At 41.4% G+C, this 21,323-nt stretch overlaps 1 protein-coding gene across 3 annotated transcripts in view; it reads right to left on the bottom strand.

Moving 5' to 3' along the window:
* ctbp2a (C-terminal binding protein 2a) overlaps positions 1 to 21,323 on the bottom strand; it is a 47,417-nt gene that overhangs the window by 24,429 nt on the left and 1,665 nt on the right. For 2 of the 3 annotated variants that reach the window (XM_025061194.1, XM_025061195.1), the window contains exon 1: positions 8,939 to 8,996. In XM_025061194.1, the coding sequence (XP_024916962.1) occupies positions 8,939 to 8,996 (58 nt within the window). Of the gene's footprint in view, positions 1 to 8,938; positions 9,093 to 21,323 lie in introns of those variants that run through there. The other variant, XM_008322403.3, reaches the window with a different exon arrangement.

The raw sequence follows: 21,323 nt of genomic DNA on the forward strand, positions 1-21,323 counted from the left end.
CTGGCACTGTGGCCCCAGAAGAGTAGGCTGACATGGGTCTTGAAGGTACAGGCATAATAGGTCCAGCATAAGGAACTGGAGAGCGTGGTGGATGGTTCGGGTAGCCACCGGATGCTTCTAGGAGTTGCTGAGAAGGAGCACTGCTGGGTCTCCTACTCATGACCTCTCCCATTCTGGGGGACATTGTCTGCATAACTCCAGGGGTTGGTGGAGGCATTAGTTGGGATTCCAAAGTTAGAGATTGTTGAGATTGCGGCAGATGTTGGTGTTGTTGGTGGTGGTAAATGTCAGAGCGGTGGCTGAAGCTATTAGATCTGCCTCTCATTGGTGTTTGAGGCTGCAGGTGGGCTGGCGGAGCCTCAGTAGGGCGTTTAAACTTCTGGACCAAACGAAACAGCACACGCGCCTGTCCGAGGTTGGGGGCAACTGTGCGAACATCATTTTCCTCCATAACAGCCAGCATGCCAGTGGAGTCGAAACCTTGCTGAATAACAGACGAAATGGTGCTCTCTGTTATGCCCTCATTCCGCAGCAACGCAACAAACTCAGGATCCACGGTTTTCTTGGCGTCCACTGGCAAAGGTGCCTGTGACAGAAGTGAAGGAGGTGGAGGAAGAGGAGCAGGAAGCGGAGTGGCTTGGGGATGAGGGGCTAAAGGTGGGACGGTTTCCACAGGACCCATTGCAGATGGGGCAATTGTTTGCACTGTGGGAGGAGGAGGTGGGGGAGGGAGTTGGGGGGTAATAGGCAAATTAGGGTCAGATACAGGTATTGTGGGTACATGTGGTATAGGCTGTTGTTGCAACTGCTGCTGTAAATGTTGTTGCTGCTGTAACTGTTGCTGCTGTATTTGTTGCCGATGCGCCTGTTGTTGCTGCAGTTGCTGCAACTGCTGCTGCTGAAGTTGTTGTTGGGTGAACTGTTGCTGTTGTAAATGCTGCTGTTGTTCTTGCATTTGCTGCTGCTGTTGCATTTGCTGCTGCTGTTGTATTTGCTGCTGCTGCTGTATTTGCTGCTGCTGCTGTACTTGCTGCTGCTGCTGCTGAATGGTGTAAGGTGGGGCAGTCTCTTGCCTCATTATTACACCCTGAGTAACGGGATCTATGACTAGGCAGGTAGCAGACTGCTCCAGTGGTCGTCCATTAACATCAGTGTAAAGTGGTTGACAGGTCACAGGCGGAGGCTCACTAGCATACTTTGGAGACATGTGTTCCATACCATAGTGAGCAGGCGAGGGAGCCCTGGAGGGTCGACGCTGTGGGCCATCAGGCATCATCTTGGCAGAGTTCACAGCACCAGGTTCTCTATAAACTTGATTTAACTCGTGAGCCGTTGGGGGCGGAGGAGGAGGAGGAGGAGGTGGTAAAGGTGATGAGGAGACCTGGGTTCCGGTTCTTCCTCCTTGACCTTGATCCCATCCAGCACGAGCCCCAGGTGTTATACCAAAATGAGAACTCGACCTGCTAAGTGGATGTGACTGAGGCGGAGGAGGAGGCTGGTGTTCTGGACGGTAAAAGCCCTCAGGTGGTCGAGGAGTCATTGCTGGGTCGTGGGAATAATAATCCTGATGTGAAATAGATCCTCTGTGAGACATTGGTCCACGTTCGTAGTGCTGGAGGTCTGGCACTGAGCTCTTTCTCATTGCTCGTGGGTCTTGCCGCTCTGTGTGAACCTGTCCGGGAGGGGGAGCTAAAGGTGGGACGGTTTCCACAGGACCCATTGCAGATGGGGCAATTGTTTGCACTGTGGGAGGAGGAGGTGGGGGAGGGAGTTGGGGGGTAATAGGCAAATTAGGGTCAGATACAGGTATTGTGGGTACATGTGGTATAGGCTGTTGTTGCAACTGCTGCTGTAAATGTTGTTGCTGCTGTAACTGTTGCTGCTGTATTTGTTGCCGATGCGCCTGTTGTTGCTGCAGTTGCTGCAACTGCTGCTGCTGAAGTTGTTGTTGGGTGAACTGTTGCTGTTGTAAATGCTGCTGTTGTTCTTGCATTTGCTGCTGCTGTTGCATTTGCTGCTGCTGTTGTATTTGCTGCTGCTGCTGTACTTGCTGCTGCTGAATGGTGTAAGGTGGGGCAGTCTCTTGCCTCATTATTACACCCTGAGTAACAGGATCTATGACTAGGCAGGTAGCAGACTGCTCCAGTGGTCGTCCATTAACATCAGTGTAAAGTGGTTGACAGGTCACAGGCGGAGGCTCACTAGCATACTTTGGAGACATGTGTTCCATACCATAGTGAGCAGGCGAGGGAGCCCTGGAGGGTCGACGCTGTGGGCCATCAGGCATCATCTTGGCAGAGTTCACAGCACCAGGTTCTCTATAAACTTGATTTAACTCGTGAGCCGTTGGGGGCGGAGGAGGAGGAGGAGGAGGTGGTAAAGGTGATGAGGAGACCTGGGTTCCGGTTCTTCCTCCTTGACCTTGATCCCATCCAGCACGAGCCCCAGGTGTTATACCAAAATGAGAACTCGACCTGCTAAGTGGATGTGACTGAGGCGGAGGAGGAGGCTGGTGTTCTGGACGGTAAAAGCCCTCAGGTGGTCGAGGAGTCATTGCTGGGTCGTGGGAATAATAATCCTGATGTGAAATAGATCCTCTGTGAGACATTGGTCCACGTTCGTAGTGCTGGAGGTCTGGCACTGAGCTCTTTCTCATTGCTCGTGGGTCTTGCCGCTCTGTGTGAACCTGTCCGTAGAGAGAGTCCTGGCAGGAATACTGATCACGTTTCAAATCCAGGTCAGAGGGACGCACCCCTGGTGGAGGCTCGTACCACCCTCCTCCCTCTCCGTAGGACAAAGAGCTGCGCCGGCCTAATAGTCTTCCCTGCTGATCGTAGACACTTTCAGCTCTGTCCCACTGACCCTCATGCCCGCCTAATGTGTCCCAACTGTGGGAGCGACCAAGACCTAACTGTTTGGTAGTGACGAGCATTGGCAAAAAGTGAAGACAGCTAAAAATAATTAATGATGGGAAAAAATAACAAATAAATTCTATTTTTTTCTTTTTCAAAACTTCATGTAATTCAGAATTAAAAGTTTTAAGGAAAATCTATATACAGCAAAAAAAAAAGAAAAAGAAAAAGCAGGAAGCTGAAACAGGTTATACTGTTTCACCAGATATCAGGTTGTAATATTGTAAGTCCATGCTATCAGATGACTGTCCTCTTGGCAGGTGGTTCTTGAATAATTAATCTCTGGTCATTTCGTCTTGTTGTTCACAATGAAAAAGGACACCACGTCACAAGTAACCACAGAAACAGAGAAAAGAACCGAGGTAGAACAGCTAGTCCATGTATCGAGATGCTCAGCTCGTATAGTAAATGTTTGATAAAAAAAAAATGAAGAGACGGGATAGGGTGGTTTATAGGTTGGGATGGGCAGGAGCTTGTACTAATCCAACGGGGTTTATCTCTCTCTTGGACATTTTACATGCTCTGCCGATTGCTCTAAGGGATTACATCCAAATAAAGCCTGTTTTAATTCCACTTCCAACTGTGACATCATTTCAGCCACATAAAAGCATGATGTTGGCAATGACAATATTGATTGTAATGTCATTCCGATCAATAAGGGTCAGGCCCCCCCCAAATGCTAAACTATTTCAAGCAGAGTCACCTACCTCAGCTTTTGGATGCTGTCTGCGATGAGTCTGAGTCTTAACTTTTGCAGAGTTACGACGAGAGAGAAAATGTCTGGCAAGCCACACGGCTTCATTGAAAACAAATGAAATACAGTTCTCTGAGCTAAGACTCACGTCCCGTCAGTATACATTAAATCCACTCCGATTAGACACTAATCCTACAGGCCCCAGGTCCGCTGGAGAGCCACCAAACAACAGCAAGGAACTCAGAAATGGCACCCAGTCACTGACATTGTTTTTCATTCTTGCTCACACATACACTAGCATGTAATTAAACTACTTAATGGGATTTCTGCATTATACTTGCATTTTTTGTCACTTCATTCTGTGCCACACAGTGACTGAAAATACCACAATAATGTTGTATTGTTTCGTCCTGTCCTGTTAGCTTTATATAAGCTTTGAACAGAGACATAGTTCAATTACCTCATACAGCCGACCTCCTGCCAACAAATCTTATCGTAGTCCAACACTGATCCTTCTACTCCACTGAATCCACGAAAACACACAAGGTGAGGAAGTTCTGTTTCCGTTTCCAAAGTTTTATCTCTTATCTGGCCGTGGCAAAATGTTTATCCATCTCTAATGTGGGACAAAAATCTCAGTCGACATCAGCAAAAAGCGAAAAGCAAAGCATTTCTGTCATCGGCTCAAATGTCTTGTTTATTTATCGTTCTTCATTAGACAAGAACAATAAAAGGAAGAGTATTCCATTTTGGAAAAACCTAATGGCAGCTGCTTCAAAACTATTTCAGGTGGTGGGATTACAGGGTCTTTTTTTATTGTAATGTTAAAGTGAATTCACAATATGAATGAGAATGAAAAGGCAAAGCTAATGTTGTCAGAAAGATCTGACAATTATAAACATGAATTATTCATTTCGTAAAAGAACAACACTTTGAAGCCCATTTTGTGTCCATTAAACAACGAGGGTTTTCATTTTTCTTTCTTTCACGGCGTCAGTCAAGTTTACTTGTGCCTTTAATCACCTAAACACAAACGTCTTTCCCACTTTTATTCTCAGTTGAAGGGCATGAAAGAATTCCACTTGTTTGAATAAAATCTTTCAAGTCATTGCTTGACTTGACTGACACAAAGGAACTGACAAAAGAAGGGCTCTTGAGAGCTTTTGTTAACATCTGTGGAGAAATCTATAAATGACAGCGTTCAAACGTTCCCACAATGTGTGATGACAAAATGATGAAAATAAATGATGGACCCGCTCAGACACATGGATCTGACTGGGTATGGAGCATGCAACCAGCTGAAAGCAGCCAATGCTTACAGCTCCAGCATCTCCGAAGATCACAAAATGTGCTTTTTGATTGGATTAAAGAGATGGATTAAAAAGTGGTTCCTGTTGCACAGCAGGTGGTTTTGCAGCAATATAAAAGTATTTTAAAAAAATAACCCCAACAAGCTCAAGAACAAAAATACTTTTGTCATTTGTTTCATTAGTCCCTTTGTTCTCATCAAGATCAAAACAGCTTAGTACAGTCTGAAATGTTTGATTTGACACATGTGTGTTGCCCTAAATATCTTATGTCAGAGGTGTCAAAGGGGCTAAAAATAAAGACAGTCTAAGATGGGAATTAATAGTTAACAGAACGCTAAAAATGGCTGCAACAATCTTTTCCTCAATAAAAAAATAAAAAAAATAAAATTACCATTGTTTGACATTGTTATGATTATACACAGAATTTGACAACTGCACTAACCAATCGAGTAAACAATAGCATGAACTATATGAAATGGGCTTTTATTTAAAACAAACACATGGTCAATCTCCAACCTAACAACATAGACCAGGCTTTGTAGAACCACTAATTCACAGGAAAGTAAAAAGGTTTTTTCAAATCTTTTCATTTGTCACATCGCCAGACTGCGCACACACACACACACACACACAATGCCTGATTCACAGAGAAAGAGGGATTTAGGAATTAAGCTGAGGATTTCAGAACAAATATAATACCAACTCCGAAGAAGCCCCTGAAAACCTCAGAGTGAGTAAGACCTTAAGTGAATGAATAAATGTTTAAGGATGCAATTATGTTGACATCTTTCACCGCCAATACTGTTGCTACGACTCTCCTTTGTAAGCCTGGATTAGTGGATTCGTACTGTTGGTGTAACATTTCTTCCACTGTTGAAGAAAACTGCATTAATCCCCAGGCAGGGAGATGAGTTTAAAGCAGTACAGATTAATCTACAGTTGGCAGCGAGCACTAGAGTTACAGTTGTTAAATAAACAATTAGGGAGACTCTGTCGATGAGCCATCTGACCGCTTGGTTTTACAGTCTTACGTTGCCTGTGGTTTTTCAACCTTTAGTAAAATACAGAAAATGGAGGGTGGATCCCAAAAAATGCAAATCGTCAGAAACTCTGGATTATGGACATAAGGCTGTTATGCTCATCCGAATTCTCACATGCAAAAAAAAAACAAAAATATGAAACCATCCAGCCATTGTGGCTTGTAGATGTCAATTAAATGTACACAGGGATGAACATACAGACACAAACGCACACTCCAGCTGCATCAGCCTCGGCCTTGGACTGCAATGCACACATGCATACTAGATCACACACTAACTCAAAGTGAATACTGCAGTGCGAGAGAAATAAAAACAACCGTCTTCCAAACAGTGACATGTCACGTACTCACAGCATGATATAAATGTTAAACGCAATGACTTATGCACGACTGTGGGCCACTAACTAAAAAGGGGATCACACTGACAGCGCTGCTGTAATGAATAATGCTGCGGGTCGAATTGCAATGCAAAACTGATGACACATTATTTACATGGTTGCTCTCCGTGCGATTCATTCAACAGAGTCATTTCCCTCTAATAAGCCGTTCTTTATTGTTACTAAACATACTGAAAAATTGACGTCCATGGCAGGCGGTCTATGGCAGGGCAACTTATCTTAATGACCATTCTTATACATGCATAAATAATGCATGGCTTACATAAGTGCAACAGAAAAAGCTCCTTGAATTCTCTGTAACATACAGCGCGTCAGCTACGTTATGGAGAGAGACATCACTTTGTCCATTATTCATCTCCTTAGGGTGCCTTCCTCTTAATGCGGTCTCCAGGCCAATCCAGAAAAACCACAGGTATATTAAATGTTGGCTCTGCAGAGTTCATTTGGAATTTCATTATTTTCCAGGAACTGGAAAGTTCCAACATTTAACAACCGCAGAGACAAATGCCAGCTACAATGAACGCAGACACTAGACTGTAAAAAAAAAGAAAAAGGAAACAAATTCATAGAATAATCAGTTTTGTCAAAGTGCATGTCAGTCTGATGATCATGACGACAGTTGTTCATTCTTGTCCACTGAAAAAAACTGTTCTTTTCCTTTGTTCCCTCCCAGTCGCCCACTGCCCCCTCTGTGCTGCTGCACAAAGCCTATAAAGGGTTATATGGGTGTTGGTGTTGAGCCTGGAACAAGGCTAGAAAGAGGGTGTGGGGGTTGGGGGTCTGGTGATCTAATACCAGAGTTGGATGCCAGTGGTGGTGGTGGTGGTTTGTATGCAGAGAGGTAGATACCCCACCCCCATATTTAAAGGAAAGTATGACATCTCCTTTTTCAAACTCACCAGACAAACTCTTATTCTCCCTTTTAAATTCAATGATAAACATTGCAATACTGCAAGTTATATTACGGTATTTTATCCTCAGTGGGTACAATATTTATTTTAAATGTTGCAGAGTTTCCACTTTTTTTTCAGTTTTTGTTCAACTGGCAGCTAAAAATGCATGTAATTGCTATGACAAATTGCACTACTCCACCTTGTGGTGTTTGCATCCAAGCACAGATTCCCAACTCTTAAATCAACATTTCCGAACATGCTGTCACTGCGACCTAATTCACTAACATCCCGTGTCTGTCCGGATCAGTCAGCTCATTCTGACTAAACAGAGATGGCACAGGCTCACGCTCGTGCCTGTGCCAATGCATGCTGGGTACACAGATGGAATGGACAGAAGGAGATGGCAAGGGAGGGTGGGATAAGAGTTTGTGAGAGCATCTATGTGAAGAGGAGATGGAGAAGAAAGAGATACAATTAATGTGAGAGGAAGTGCAGGGAATTATGCCGACAGCAGATGTTTTACACAGCTACTAGTCAACACACAACTCAATATATACACACACAAATATAATCATATATATGCTGTATACATACATACATGGATAATATGTATATACTGTATATAGCATATATATATATATGTGATGTATATATTTGATGAATATAATAACCTAAGATAACACATTCACAAATAAAACTCTTAGGTCTCAGTGTTAGGTAATGTGTGGGTTGATCAGACAAATCACAATCAAAAAAATCAGAAATTAGAAGAAATGAGTGAGAGGGATGTGGAATTGAAATAAAAACTTTCAGCAATTAAAAAAATCCAGCAGGGTTGATCAGACAAATCACAATCAAAAGCAATTAAAAAAATCCAGCGACACATACAATCTACTCCATAGTCAATTCAGACAACAGGAATGTGCACAAAACAAAGATGTAATCCATGCACAAAGAATCATTGGATTAATACAGTTAACTTGGGAAGATTGATGGAGATTACGGGAGACTTTGGTTGAATACCCACCATGCGCATTCCCATGCAAGCTACACGAGTCCCAATCACAGGCTCTTGCTTTAGTCAATACACATTATATGAACTTTGATTTCTATTTCACGCCTCAGTCTGTCTTTTGTCTTCGCTGATGAGATAGCTCTGATATATTGGTGTAGAACGTCGTATGCCCGTGGTTTATACAAAACCTCTTTTTATGGTTGAACAGATTTTACACAGCTGTGACAACGTAATGAATCAACCTTCAGATATATTTTTTTTACTTTAACATAAATCAACCTCCTGTACACAGTTCTAAGACCAGACACGGAGACTAGAAAAATGGGGGAAATTCCAGTATGTTGGCAGATTGATCCTGTCATTAACAAGGAAAGCAGACAGTGACAGAGCTGAGGTTTTCTGTGGAACTGAATGCTACTTAATTCATTTGTTACGTTTGGTTTACACTGATGCTCCTTAGACAAAACAAAGAAAACCCAACAAGATTAAAGCCTTGGCATGAATAGACCCTTTTTAAAGCGCTCATTTTACCTAAGACAAAATGGAGAGTATCACGTAAATGGAAACAAACACTGGTTTTCCCTGACTGTGTGGATTCCATGTCTATCACATCACATCCATACGATTATAAAAAGCAGAACAAAATAAATATAAGTAAAAGAAAATATGTCTCTTACCCTCACAGATTTTGTCCAACCGCTGACGTTTTACTTTATGTTTGTCAACCAGAGCCATTGGTTCGTCTCTCTCCTCTCTCTTTATAGATATATTTTTTTTCTATCCAACTTCTCTCTTCAAAGCTTTAAATCCTTTAAGGGAGGTATCTTAGCCCTGGAATTCAAAACAGGTGAAAACAAATTAGTCTGGTTCTAGTGCAAAAAAGGCAACTATTAATATGGACAGGTGACAATTCAATCACTGGTCTCTAGAGTAAGGCAATGGTAAATTTCAGTAAGTAAATAATTTGTTTGTTATACAAGTTGAAATGCAAAAAAAAATGGAAGAAATGGTCTTGAACTTTTCTATAAACAAAACAATTAAGAACCTTTTAAAAAAATTAAATGAACCATGTATTTGCTGCTTTGCGTTTCTCATTTAATGCAGAGTGATTTCAAACAGTATTTCCACAGATAATATGACTTTATTTTGTCAATATTGTGGAACTGAAAATATCTCTTCCACCAGTAAATATCATCTTCAGTAAAATATCATCTTCAGAGTATTTTTTCTTAATACAGGAAACATCCACTAGAGGGAGCCTCACCCTGTTTTCAGAAATAAATAGGTGTTACTGCTTTCCCCAAAGCCTTAGACAAACGCAAGAGTGAGAAAATAAACCTAACAAAAGTCATTGTTGTTAGGTTTTATTCCCTTAGGAGCAATTGTCCATCGGGTTCTTGCTGCAGCTGGACATGCCAACACATACACACACAGAGATACACATGTTGACAGGCAAGGAGTCTCTCGCTCTCACACACACACACAGGGGGTCACACAGAGGAAAGTGGGTCAGTTAGTCAGCAGGCGTCAGGCTGTTGTATCAGCTGAATAAAAACATGGAGGGAGGGTAGTGAAGGGGCCAGAGAAAAGGAAAGCGCTCGAACATTGTCTGGATGAGTCAGGATCAGTCTACTGTGACACCCAGACTCCTCTACCCGCTTACCTGCATCTTTTTCTGTTATTTTTTTCAGCACCTACGCATTTTACCCTGACCACATATATTGGCCTCGGGGCTCAGCCCTGGCATTGATGCACTCTGAAAATGGCTCTCACTTGGCTATTTATATGAAGATGTATTGATGTTTGCTCCGCAACTGCAATTATAACCATTATGTTCAGGTTGGGGGTGGAGGCGCGCTGAGCATTATGGCCCTAATGATAAATTGATGCATTGCATCTTTATTTTGACAGCTGTTCCCAGCTGTGGTAAAGAGGGGGTGGAGTGGGGCAGGGCAGCTGAGTGGATGTTAAAAAAAAAATGGACACGGCTGCAGGTGCTAACACTCAACAATTTCAATATAATTCCTGCAAATATCACCATCACTGCCACAAATGGCCTTGAATAGCTTTAAAAATAAATACTACAGAAGACATTGTGATTGCTAAACTTGATCTTCCATCCCTTCACAACCTTCCCAAAAATTAGCCAAAGCTCCACATGTGGGAGTCAGAGGAGACCCAGCCTAGTAATCGGACAGTCAGAGCCAGCAGAGTTGGGGGAGTCATACAGGCTTGGCTATGAATAGATAGTAGGAGACGTGCTGTTACTCTGGGCTGGAAATCGCGGGTCATGAGTGCATCTGGTCATTAATTCAGTATAAACTCTTTTAATACAGTCTTATAACGTAAACGTCTCAGTGGAAAAATAAGCAGCCAGAAACCAGCACAAGTGACTGGGAGGGTTTCTGCAAACGCGCTCCTCATCATGTTTTAGTTTAACGAGTTTAATGAGAATTGATTTAAAATCGGGACTTTAAAAAAAATGCAGATTCAATCTGTTCTTCATAAGAACTCGCTAAAACATTCACGGCTCGCGGTCATAGAATATTTTGGTTGACATCTGGTTGGTGTGTAATATTAACGAGTAACACACACTGTGCTCTTGTTTGCAACATTATTGTTTTTTAGTTTTTGAATTTGCTTCAGAATGTGTCGTTGTCTTTGACAACAAAATGTAGCAAACATATTCCTAAAATGTCATGGGCGTTAAGCTACATTGATTTTTACCGATCAGTCGGTATGAATCGATCAATATGCCTTCACTGGTAGACGTCTGAGCCACAGCTCAGGAAATTCCTTGCAAATGTAGTGGACTAATTGGACAAAAATCATTTTTTTCAGCAGCAATAACCATCTTCAGAAATGTGTTTCTTATTTGTTAGACAATTTAGAAAAACAACCTACTTAGTAGTCTCTATTTTTCTCAGATAGATCTGAGTTTACAAAGATGAAGAAAGTAAAAACCCTTTTTTTACGTTTGGTAAAGTATGCTGTAACTACACACACGCACAGGTGTATCTGGCTGTCAAGGGAGATGCCTCCATTGTTTGTTTATACTCATAAGCTGTGGCTTTGTTTCGTGTTTCTGTCCACACCTTAAACTGAATCATTGGTCTGTAAACTGCTGTTCTGTCAACAAGTGAAATTGCCTGATTGCAATTATTCATTTGTACGCAGGTAAATATACATTATGTTAATCAGTTTCCATCAACCCCACTGACTGTTGATTACTAATGTATGCATGCATGTAGAATGTACTGTACATGACATGACACCTCCCTATTTTTTTGTGTCACATGATCAGTTGGGTTACGTTTATCAAATAAATAAAGAAATAATACCCAAGGTATCAGAGAGGTATTAAAACAGTGAAGCCTTTTTTTTTTTGTCGTTTTTTTTTTTTTTTTCAAGATGCTACACCAGCTAACTGGAGAGCTCAATAATGCAGAATATTGGTAAACAAAGGCTGTTTAACATCTAGAACATTTGGTGAAAATAGTTGTGTAAGATGTCACTTCTTGGGAGTGTGTGATTTATGTCCCTGAGAGTAAAAGATAGCAGGGGAAGAAGCAGCAGTGAAGAGAAGGTGGTTAAAGTTTCTCTTCTCTCATTAATCTGATAGTGAGGGCTCTGTGTGGCACGTTAACCTGTCACTCACACCTCTGATTTACACTGTGCTCCTCCCTGTCAGCCCCGGTCGTCCTTCATCTCCTCTCCTCCTCTATATAACCCAGTTACTGACAATTACTGCTCGGCTCTTTCTAGCCTTCCATCATCATCACTATCTCAACGTCTGTCAGAGCAACTGAGCTTCTCCATGTTTCTTTTCACATCCCTTCTCGTGAACTGTCAGCTTCTGGCAGTTAGAGTCTTTTTTGGTTGATCATTTCTCCTTTTCACCTTTTCTCTGAACCACATTTCCATCACACCCACACTTTCTCTACCTTTGTTTTCCTCTCTCCCTTCCCCCTCGTCTTCCTCTAATATTCTCCCGTCTTTTACGTCCCTTACGTTCAGCAAAACAACACGGCAGCACTGTGCTAACTGCTGACTTGAACACATTCACAGGTTTCTAATAATGCCTCTTCCTGAAAATGCTCATACGCAATGAAAAGTCATTGTGTAGGAGAGCCTGTAAGCCATGCTCACTCCAGCTCCTCACACCTAATGTAATTAAAAGAAAAGTGCGGCAATAAATCACCGCAATTGGCAATTTATTTTTTCAGAACACCTCAAACAGACGTATAAGCACTTGCAAATTCACAGACATGGTAAACAGCATCTCCACATTACGTTACGGTACAGCAATATTCACTTATGATTACGAGAAAATCTGCACTGTAGAGGTTAATGTTCTGCATTACAGACCTACATCATAGTAAATAAATGATAACGCTGCACTATACACAGAAAATTATTTGTTAATACGCCATACATTTGATTGTGCTACATTCGCTTTCTTTCGTTTGCGTTGTCCTTTCGCTAATTTCTGCGCTTCATTATGGCTCCCAAGCTTAAGTCAGACTCCACTGTTGTTTTTTATGTCCTAGATTATGATGTTACCACAGTGTTAATGTAGGTGAGTGACATAGATATTTATGTACAGTGTCATACTACTTAATTTAGCTTTTTCCACAGTATATACAAAACATACAAAACAAGAATACCAATGAGCAGCCGTTGCAGAATAACTATTTCTGTGTCTACCGAGCGAGTAACGGTCCATGTAAGCACAAGTACTTAATTTTCTGTTGAAAAAACCTCAGCCTGTTACTGTATATATTACAGTTTTCACCAACATCCCACTGGAATAGACTTAGTCTAATTAGACACACTTGAGGATGACGAGTGCTGCTTTTAATTGGTCAACTTGATGGTGTGCCCTTTCCTACCACTTAACAACTGAGCACCTGATGCATATGCAACGACCGCAAAAGCAATTTGACTACAAATTAACTGTAGAGATGGGTTCATGACATGAGTGCAAATGCTCCAGTTTTTGCACACACTCTGGTACACAGATTCCACACCACAGGAGAAGGTAAAACACTGAAATGTAAAAAATGTTCAGAAATCACTCTGAGTCCAAATAAAGTACTTCAATTTAAAAGAACATGAGTATTTAAAATTTTGAACATTAATTAAACTAACCGTGAATGCACAGGTAGCATCTCATTACAGCTTCTTTTACAGTAAAATGTAAATACAGTTAGGAAACCGAGTAAACAGGGTTCAGAACGTCAGCCCCAAAGGGCAACTCATACCCACTGACCCACAGTAATAAAAACAAAAGCAGCAGCAGCACAAATGTTTACATCCATTTTACTCCTTTACAGTATGTCTGTGCATAAAATGAGTTCATTTGTCAGGCTATCTGTAGGTCAGGTAGAAAAAAAATAAAACACTTTGCAACTACTTTACCATTTTCTAGACATTTTCCATCTCTAGGTTTGTAACTGAATTATAACCTTTATAATATTTATTGCAATATTATATATTTTAATACCTTACCATTATTCAATAGGTAATATAAACCTAAAATATATATTTTTAATTAAAAAAAATGTTTTTGTATGTTATACTTAATATACAAAAACATTTTTTAAATTAAAAATAAATAAATTAAAAATTAAGTTTGTGCTTTACTTAATTTAGTATGTAGTTTTAAGACTACGAGGTCCTTGGTTTCCTCAACTACGGTGTTTCGCATAATAAACATATAAAAATAAATGTAGCATATAAAAAATCTGAGCTGCTGCATCTTGATTGAGGGCTACAATCTACTAAGCTACTAAAATGTGTGATGTCAAAATGGAGTCACAAGCCATTAAAGGTTAAGAACCACTGATTTACGTATCGATGCATCACCTACTGTAAGTGTGTCATATAGGGCTGGAGAATTCACAAAATGGAATTCACATGCACTTTTTCCTGAAATAGCATGTCTGAATCTTAAGGGAATACTCCTCCAAACCTTACACAAAGTCTCGAGGGTAACATTTCACACAAGGCTGAGCAGCAGGGATGGAGTCTGTGGCTACACTCTGAGTAAAACATTAACCCGCAGTAAATCCTTTTTGTTGAGGATCAAAAATCAAACAGCTGCATACAGGGGGGAAATAATCAAACATATCTTTGTGCGAACAAGCTGACACGTTAAGACACCAACCGTCTTACTGAGTTTCACAGCAGCACTGCATCAAAGCAGTAGCCTTGGGCTTGCCAAACATTGATAATATACACAGCCATAATGGAGATAGCTGAGGTGATAAAGCGTCATTGCTCAGCTTCCACACTCAACTTTCCCGACACTTTGTGAATTGCGGTAAAAAGGCGATGTTTTTCCCTTCACGCAGGCCTGATGTTGAGCAGGACGACGGCTCACCGTGTGAAGCTCTATCCACGGCAGCCAGGACACAATTGCTTTTGCAGGACATGTTCTGAGCACACGCGTGTGTATGTGAGTTTGCACATGAGCACTGAGGCAGTGTAAAAGCAACCGCGCTGATCTCCGCGGCTCATTTCAGTCAAAGAGAAGTGCAGCCGCTCACTTAACAGTGTGGTTTAGAAGTCAAATGCTCTTATGGATGCCTGCCAGGTTTCCCCTGCTTGGACTCCTGCCAGCGTTTATGCAGGCAGAGTGGCTGATTGGTGCATAAAAGGGTGGAATTCAGACCGCTTAAACTTCAACTATGGGAATAAACATGTCGCAGTTTGATTTTTAGGTTTATAACAATGCAGATATGCGGATGGACCGAATGCCACGGTCACAAAAGAAACACAAAAATGAACACATTTTACTCCCCACAGTGTGTAGTCTCTGCATTTAGAGCAATAATTTGCTCACTTTGAAAAATTAAATCCATGCTTTTATTATTCACAAACACAGGCAACCACTTTTTCAGAGCTGGCACTGAGACAATCTATCACTGCCACACAAAAGAAATGTATTTAGTGAATGCAGTTCTGAGTATCAGGTACCAAGAGAAGACAAATGACTCAGAGACGTAGATACGACAGGGTTCAGCTTTGTTTTCAGAGCTCTTTTCTTAGCAGCTGGTTTGACCAGCTGGGCGAGCTTTCCCTTTTGGAACTTTTTAATTGACATAACTATGCAGAAAAGTCTTGGCAAGACAACAAGCTGAATCGAAAAATCATTCTAACATTCTTAGAAAGAATGTCAGTGACATGTTTAATTAAACTTGTCCAAGGAGACGTGACCTAATGTGGACAAGAAGACAAAATGAATGGAGACGTGACCTAATGTGGACAAGAAGGCAAAATGATAAAATCAAAGATTAAAATTGTGTCTATCATTACAAAGATATTGTTTTCTTTGAACATTTCTTATTTGCATAACTTAATGACACCCTGTAAAACTTAAGACAGCAGTCAGGGCAGTGAGGCCAACTACAACACCAAGAGGTCAAAGTCCAGGAAGAACTGAGGGCACCTGTGTGGCTGCCTACTGCTAACACCACAGCTCGTACAGTAGTAACTGATGCTGTGCTACTGAGCTCTCCAGTCCAAACCCTGTCTTAAGACCAGCAGCCCTTTACTGCCACACATCATCAGCAGGCTTGTAAAACAAGCTGTTAAACTTTATTTGCATCATAACTACTGCAATAATACACCACAGATGCAAGAACTTTAAAAACAGATTCCCCGGAGCAATCAGATTCACTGGATTTAAGCTTTTTTTTCTAAATTATTACGTTTTGAGAATACCCACAGCCACAACTGGAGAAACGGTGGATTTTATCCATAAACATTTACATCCCAAAGTTTTATAGCAGTGGGGAAAACTGTCAAATCCATTCGTATGGAAAGGTCTGAGTTTTTACACCTTCTCCATCTTTTTGGAGAAGCTCTCAGATGCTGGCTATGCATACTGAAAGTGTACACTCTGCACTCCATCCTGTAGACTGCGTATTTGCGGAACCATTAGCATTTAAATTTGTGACACCTGTGATCCTTTCAAAATGTCATTTTTACTTTGCTGCAAGGAGTGTACCTTGCTTGTCATAAACAACTTTTTTTTCCCACTCAAGGACCTTTTCAAATGTCAGGGCCCATCAAACAAAACACAACAGGTCTCTAAGTGTGAAAAAAAAAAAAAAACACAGCTCAGGGGCCAGTGAGGAAAAGTGGACTTATCATGAATATTCATGAGGTTTGAAGGTTCGCTGGCTGCTATCTTTGAGCGTTTGTGTGCAGTGGAAAAAAGTATGCAGCAAGAGATGGTTGAAAGAAAAGAAAAAAAAATCCAGCAAACTCTATTCTCAGCCGCAGCAGGTCCAAATGTCAGTGTTGCAGGCACACAAAGGCCAAAGCTCTGTGTGATTCCCAAAACTCCCAACACTCTCTCTGCCTCACCCTCGCCTCCCCGACTCATCCTTCTCTCCGTCAGCAGTTTTGGGCAAAAAGGTTTTTTTTTTTTTTTTTTGAGTGAAGTGGTGCTCAGCAGAAAGGCGAGCAAACACAGACATCTCTTCACTGGCAGGGGCTCACTTCAGCACTTCACATGCCCCTTCCAGTTTACTACTTGCCTAACATCAGCAGAATAGATCCATCTGACAGAAGTCTGTGTCAGCTGCAGTCAAACAGGGACTGTGCCAGCACACAATGGAAACCTTCCTCCTCCTTCCCCTCTTGCTCCTGCCACCTCCCTACTGAGACACTAAGACAGGAGAGAGGGAGTAGGAAGGAAGGAAAAAGAGGAAATAAAATACAATGCCCCGCGCCTGTACTTTCTGTAAGCCAGTGTAATCATTTTCAGGAAACTTCAGCAGCTCTCAAACACTCAGACAGAGCTGCACACATCCTTCTATCCCGTATGTCTGTTTCAGCCTTTTTTTTTCTCTATTGCTTCACTTCCTGCCGCTCTTCATTAGTTTGTCTCCCTTCTCCCTGGCTGCTGTAAGGAACAGCCATCCAGGAGGGCATTATTATCTGTCAGTGGAGCAGCCACAGCAGCAGCAGCAGCAGCAGCAGCAGCAGCAGCAGTTGGTTTTATAACAAAGCTCACAGAAAGCCTCGTCTCTGACCCAGTGAGAGGAGCAGGCAGTCAGGACAGCCTGCTGCGTGCAGATGGTGCTTTGTTTCCTGACAGATCCTGCAGCAGAGCCACACGGACACACAACACGAGCACACATGTACAAGCGCACCAAGTTGAGAGAGTTTGTGAGTTATTTATTCCTAATAGTCTTCTGAGGTTTCCATGGAAGTTAGCAGCAGGTGTTTTAAAATGCTGGCTAGGCCAAAGAGAGGAGGAGGAGGAAGAGGAGGAGGAGGAGGATCTTATTTTCCCCCACTGGCAAACACTCAGGCACACATTTTTCCATGTTGGAAAGAATGTGTTCAACATCCATGTAACATTTCCGCAGACCACTTCATTCATTTAATTCTCACCTCTTCATTTGTGTCAATCTCTGCCATTACGTCTACATATACGATATTTTCTCTTTGATTCTCACAATTTTGGAATCCCATTGTGGGCACTTTTTTTTTATAAATTGTTCTGTTGTTACATGTCCAAAAGTAAGCGTCATTATTCATAAGTAAGGGGGCAGCAGAAAAAATAAAAATTATAGGAACATTTCTGGGCTAAGCCACTAAACATATGCTATGCAACATGATTTGCTTCTAAACAAAACACCGTCTGACTCAGCTAATACTAACTAACAACAGTATTTACATATCTCTGTTTCTTGGAATATTTTGTGAATACAATGTGTGTGTGTGTTTCACAGCAGAGCATTTAAATTATCATTGTAAACGTATTTATGACCATTGCATCAAATTGACACTCAAGCTCTCAGTGACTTGATATACAGGAAAATCAAAGTCCATTATCACAGACTCATTCTCAGGAAGTTGACTCCAGTAGACTTGTGAGCATGGCACCATAGCGGTCAGTAGGAACTAGGTTTCACACTCGTATACTTCTTCTTATGATAACTCTATCGGCTGTTTACGTCACGATAAGTAGAATGAGTCAGATTACAGGTTATGTCCGGTTTTTACATTACTGACTAAAGGACTTGAACCGTCAACCCTACGCTGCTTGCACAATAAAACGAACATTACCAGAAAGGGAGTGTCACGTTTTGTTTTTTTTTAAAAAAGAAGCCTTTATTGCCCTGATGTTTGCACATACAGTAATAAAAGTTTGAATGGTGACTCTCAGATTTTAATGACAGGCACCATACTTAGAATATTATCATGCAATAATATTGACTAAATAAACTGCCAAAACAATATCTTGTAGATATATTATCCAAAGAATTGTATGTGAAAGGCTGTGGCAGAGGCATGTGTGTATCAGCAATAATAGCTGAACTAACAATAAATTCCCTAATTGCATAATTATTGGCATTTTTAAATGTGACTGCTTTCTTTGAAGAGCATAATGATGTCAAACTGTTCAGTGGTCTATCATGTGCTTGTTTTCCAGCCGCTGTGCCAGATGAACTGGGAGCAACGATCAAATTAAATATTTTGGATTGGCAGAGCGCTCTAACGCACTTGTATACTGTAGGCTGTCATTGTGACAGGAGCAGCTGTGAGAGAGTGAAGAACAACTTTGGCTGCTCGTCAGCTTCAACAACTGGACATTGTACACATGTCTGCATCGTACGCTGCATGAGGCATCAGTGGCAGTAGACTGGAATGCTCCCACTCAAATGGAGATTCACGGCTCTCGAAACACAACAACACAGCTGCAAAACCAAACGGAAGAACATTAGAAAGCTTAATGTTCACTTAGAATAAACTACAACCAGCCAGCTAGAAATATACACTAGGAATATAAGCTTCTTTCTTTAAAAGTTGCTTAACCCTCGATTGTTTTTACATAAAAAATGCAGCCATTCTATTTTAAAGGGTAGATAAGCAGTTTAATCAGAGTCTTTATGGGCTGCTTAGGTTATTAATCGCAGACTTTTTACCGTCGCCTGCATTGTTTTCTCTTTTCTTCTTAGTCATAGTGTAAGAAATTCACACTTTGGCAAGACTTAACTTAATTTTCGTCATAAGTTGAAACTCACATACTGTACATAAGTACCCACGTCACTCACCTATTCCCTGAATATGTTAGTGAAGGAAAAGACCACAAATACCATTGTAGTAATTATGCATTATTATGTCTTATTTTCTCAGAGAAAATAAACTCCTTTTGCAAACAGTCTCCCCAACAGCTGTCCCATGATTACTCACAGCTACCAAATAACTCTCTTCTGATCTTCACTTCTCTGAAAAGACGCAGTCTAGGCACTGAACCTATTTTATTTGCCCCAACAATGACAATAAAGAGCCATCTATTTAGAACCAAGGCCGTGCACTTGTCAACACGAGACAATAGTATTATCTAGTGCTACTCTCTAAATCCTTCTTGCTGTTTGATTTCACATCAAAAGGCATGAATGCAATGTCTGATGTCTGCAACACAGTAATTTCACAATCATTACCATCCACTCAGCAACACACGGCACAATCGTATGACAGTGAAATCCCCTGCAATCAATTCCTATAGGATTTTGAGGAGCCATTATTGGCCTGGTCATGGGAATTCTCAAAAGAGTTCCGAAAGAGCTATTAGTGCAGTGTCCAAATGATTGCGTTAAGTAGAGGATTAGCCTCCGAGAACATGATGAACCAATATTAGTTGTTTCGCCTCTATGACTTTGAAAAAGATATTGGAGAGTGGATGTTTCTAATGTTTCTGTGTTCCCAGCCTGTTCTCCTTCCTTAGGAATCATGTAACCAAGAAACAGGCGGACGTAACAGCAAGCACTCTGAGAAAAAAAACAAAAAAAACCAACATGCATCCTGTGTCCAAAAACAGCCACATGCCAAACGTTGGGGTGTTGAACAGAGTGAGAGACAAATAGCACCTGTTCCTTCAGGAGCTATCATGTCCTGTCTCTCCACTTGCTTTCTGTGCGTAATAATAATACAGAAAACACACACACACACACACAAATAAGCCTCCACACTGGCTTGTTATGAAGCACATCAGCCATGTTCATCGCAGCTCTCTACAAGCATAAATCATGTTCATAATCACAGTACACTGACTCCTCCGCTCGCCAGGGAATATCTGTTGAGGCAAATGAGACTTCTCATACCCAACACAAACGAGTAAGTGCACACACAGGCATGCACACGGAAACATTAATAGTTACCATTACACTTGTACAGACATTTCTATGAATATTCGAAATGTTTGATTTAACATTTATCTGCCATTTTGAACTCGGCCATGTAAATTGTGACGATGCCTGGGATGTCTTTTGCCTCGGCTTTCACATCTGAATATGGGCCTACCACACAGAGGAAAGAGGAAGTTCAACCCCCAGCAGAGTCAAAGGCAGATGAGGGAAGGACCAAAGGGAGTTCAAACACAAGGAGGGTGTAAAAGCAAGTAGGACAGAAAGGGGTTGGGGAAAGGAAATCCCGGAGAGCAGTGATAAACTGTGAGTGCTGTATCGGTTACATTATCATGTAACAAATATATTTTCAGATCCTTTTGGTGTACTCTGGTTCCAAGCAGAGGGCAGGAGGTGATCAGATGTTCCAATAAACGCAGTGTTTAACATGCTAATATCTGCCTCTGGAGGGGTGCCGGCCATGGCCTGCACATCATTAACAAAGGCTTTTCTTCGCGGGCAGGCTCTCAGCTCTTAAAGTTGCCCTGTCTGCTGTGACAATGCCCGGGGGGGGAGGGGGGAGCAGATGTCCGTTGCCAGCAGCACATCTGCATGCGGCATCAATCCCCCCCCCTTAACTGGCCAAACAATGGAGTAACCCCCCTCCACTTCTTCTTTTTTTCCATTGGAGTCTCCAATAGCAGTTACTTAAAAAAAAAAATATATATATATATATTTTTTTTTTTAAGTAACTGCTTAACAAATTCAAAATCTTCTTTGGCTGCTTTATTGTATTATCAATTAAGTTTAATTAAACTGGTAGATTTTTTTAAAAATCGTGCTACATACCTACATACTGTGTGGACACAAAAGCGAAAAGCTTCATTTATATAATACGTATATACACCAGACT

The sequence above is a fragment of the Cynoglossus semilaevis genome, chromosome 12 (assembly GCF_000523025.1).
Source record: "Cynoglossus semilaevis isolate Cse_v1.0 chromosome 12, Cse_v1.0, whole genome shotgun sequence".
NCBI classification, from domain to species: Eukaryota; Metazoa; Chordata; class Actinopteri; order Pleuronectiformes; family Cynoglossidae; genus Cynoglossus; species Cynoglossus semilaevis.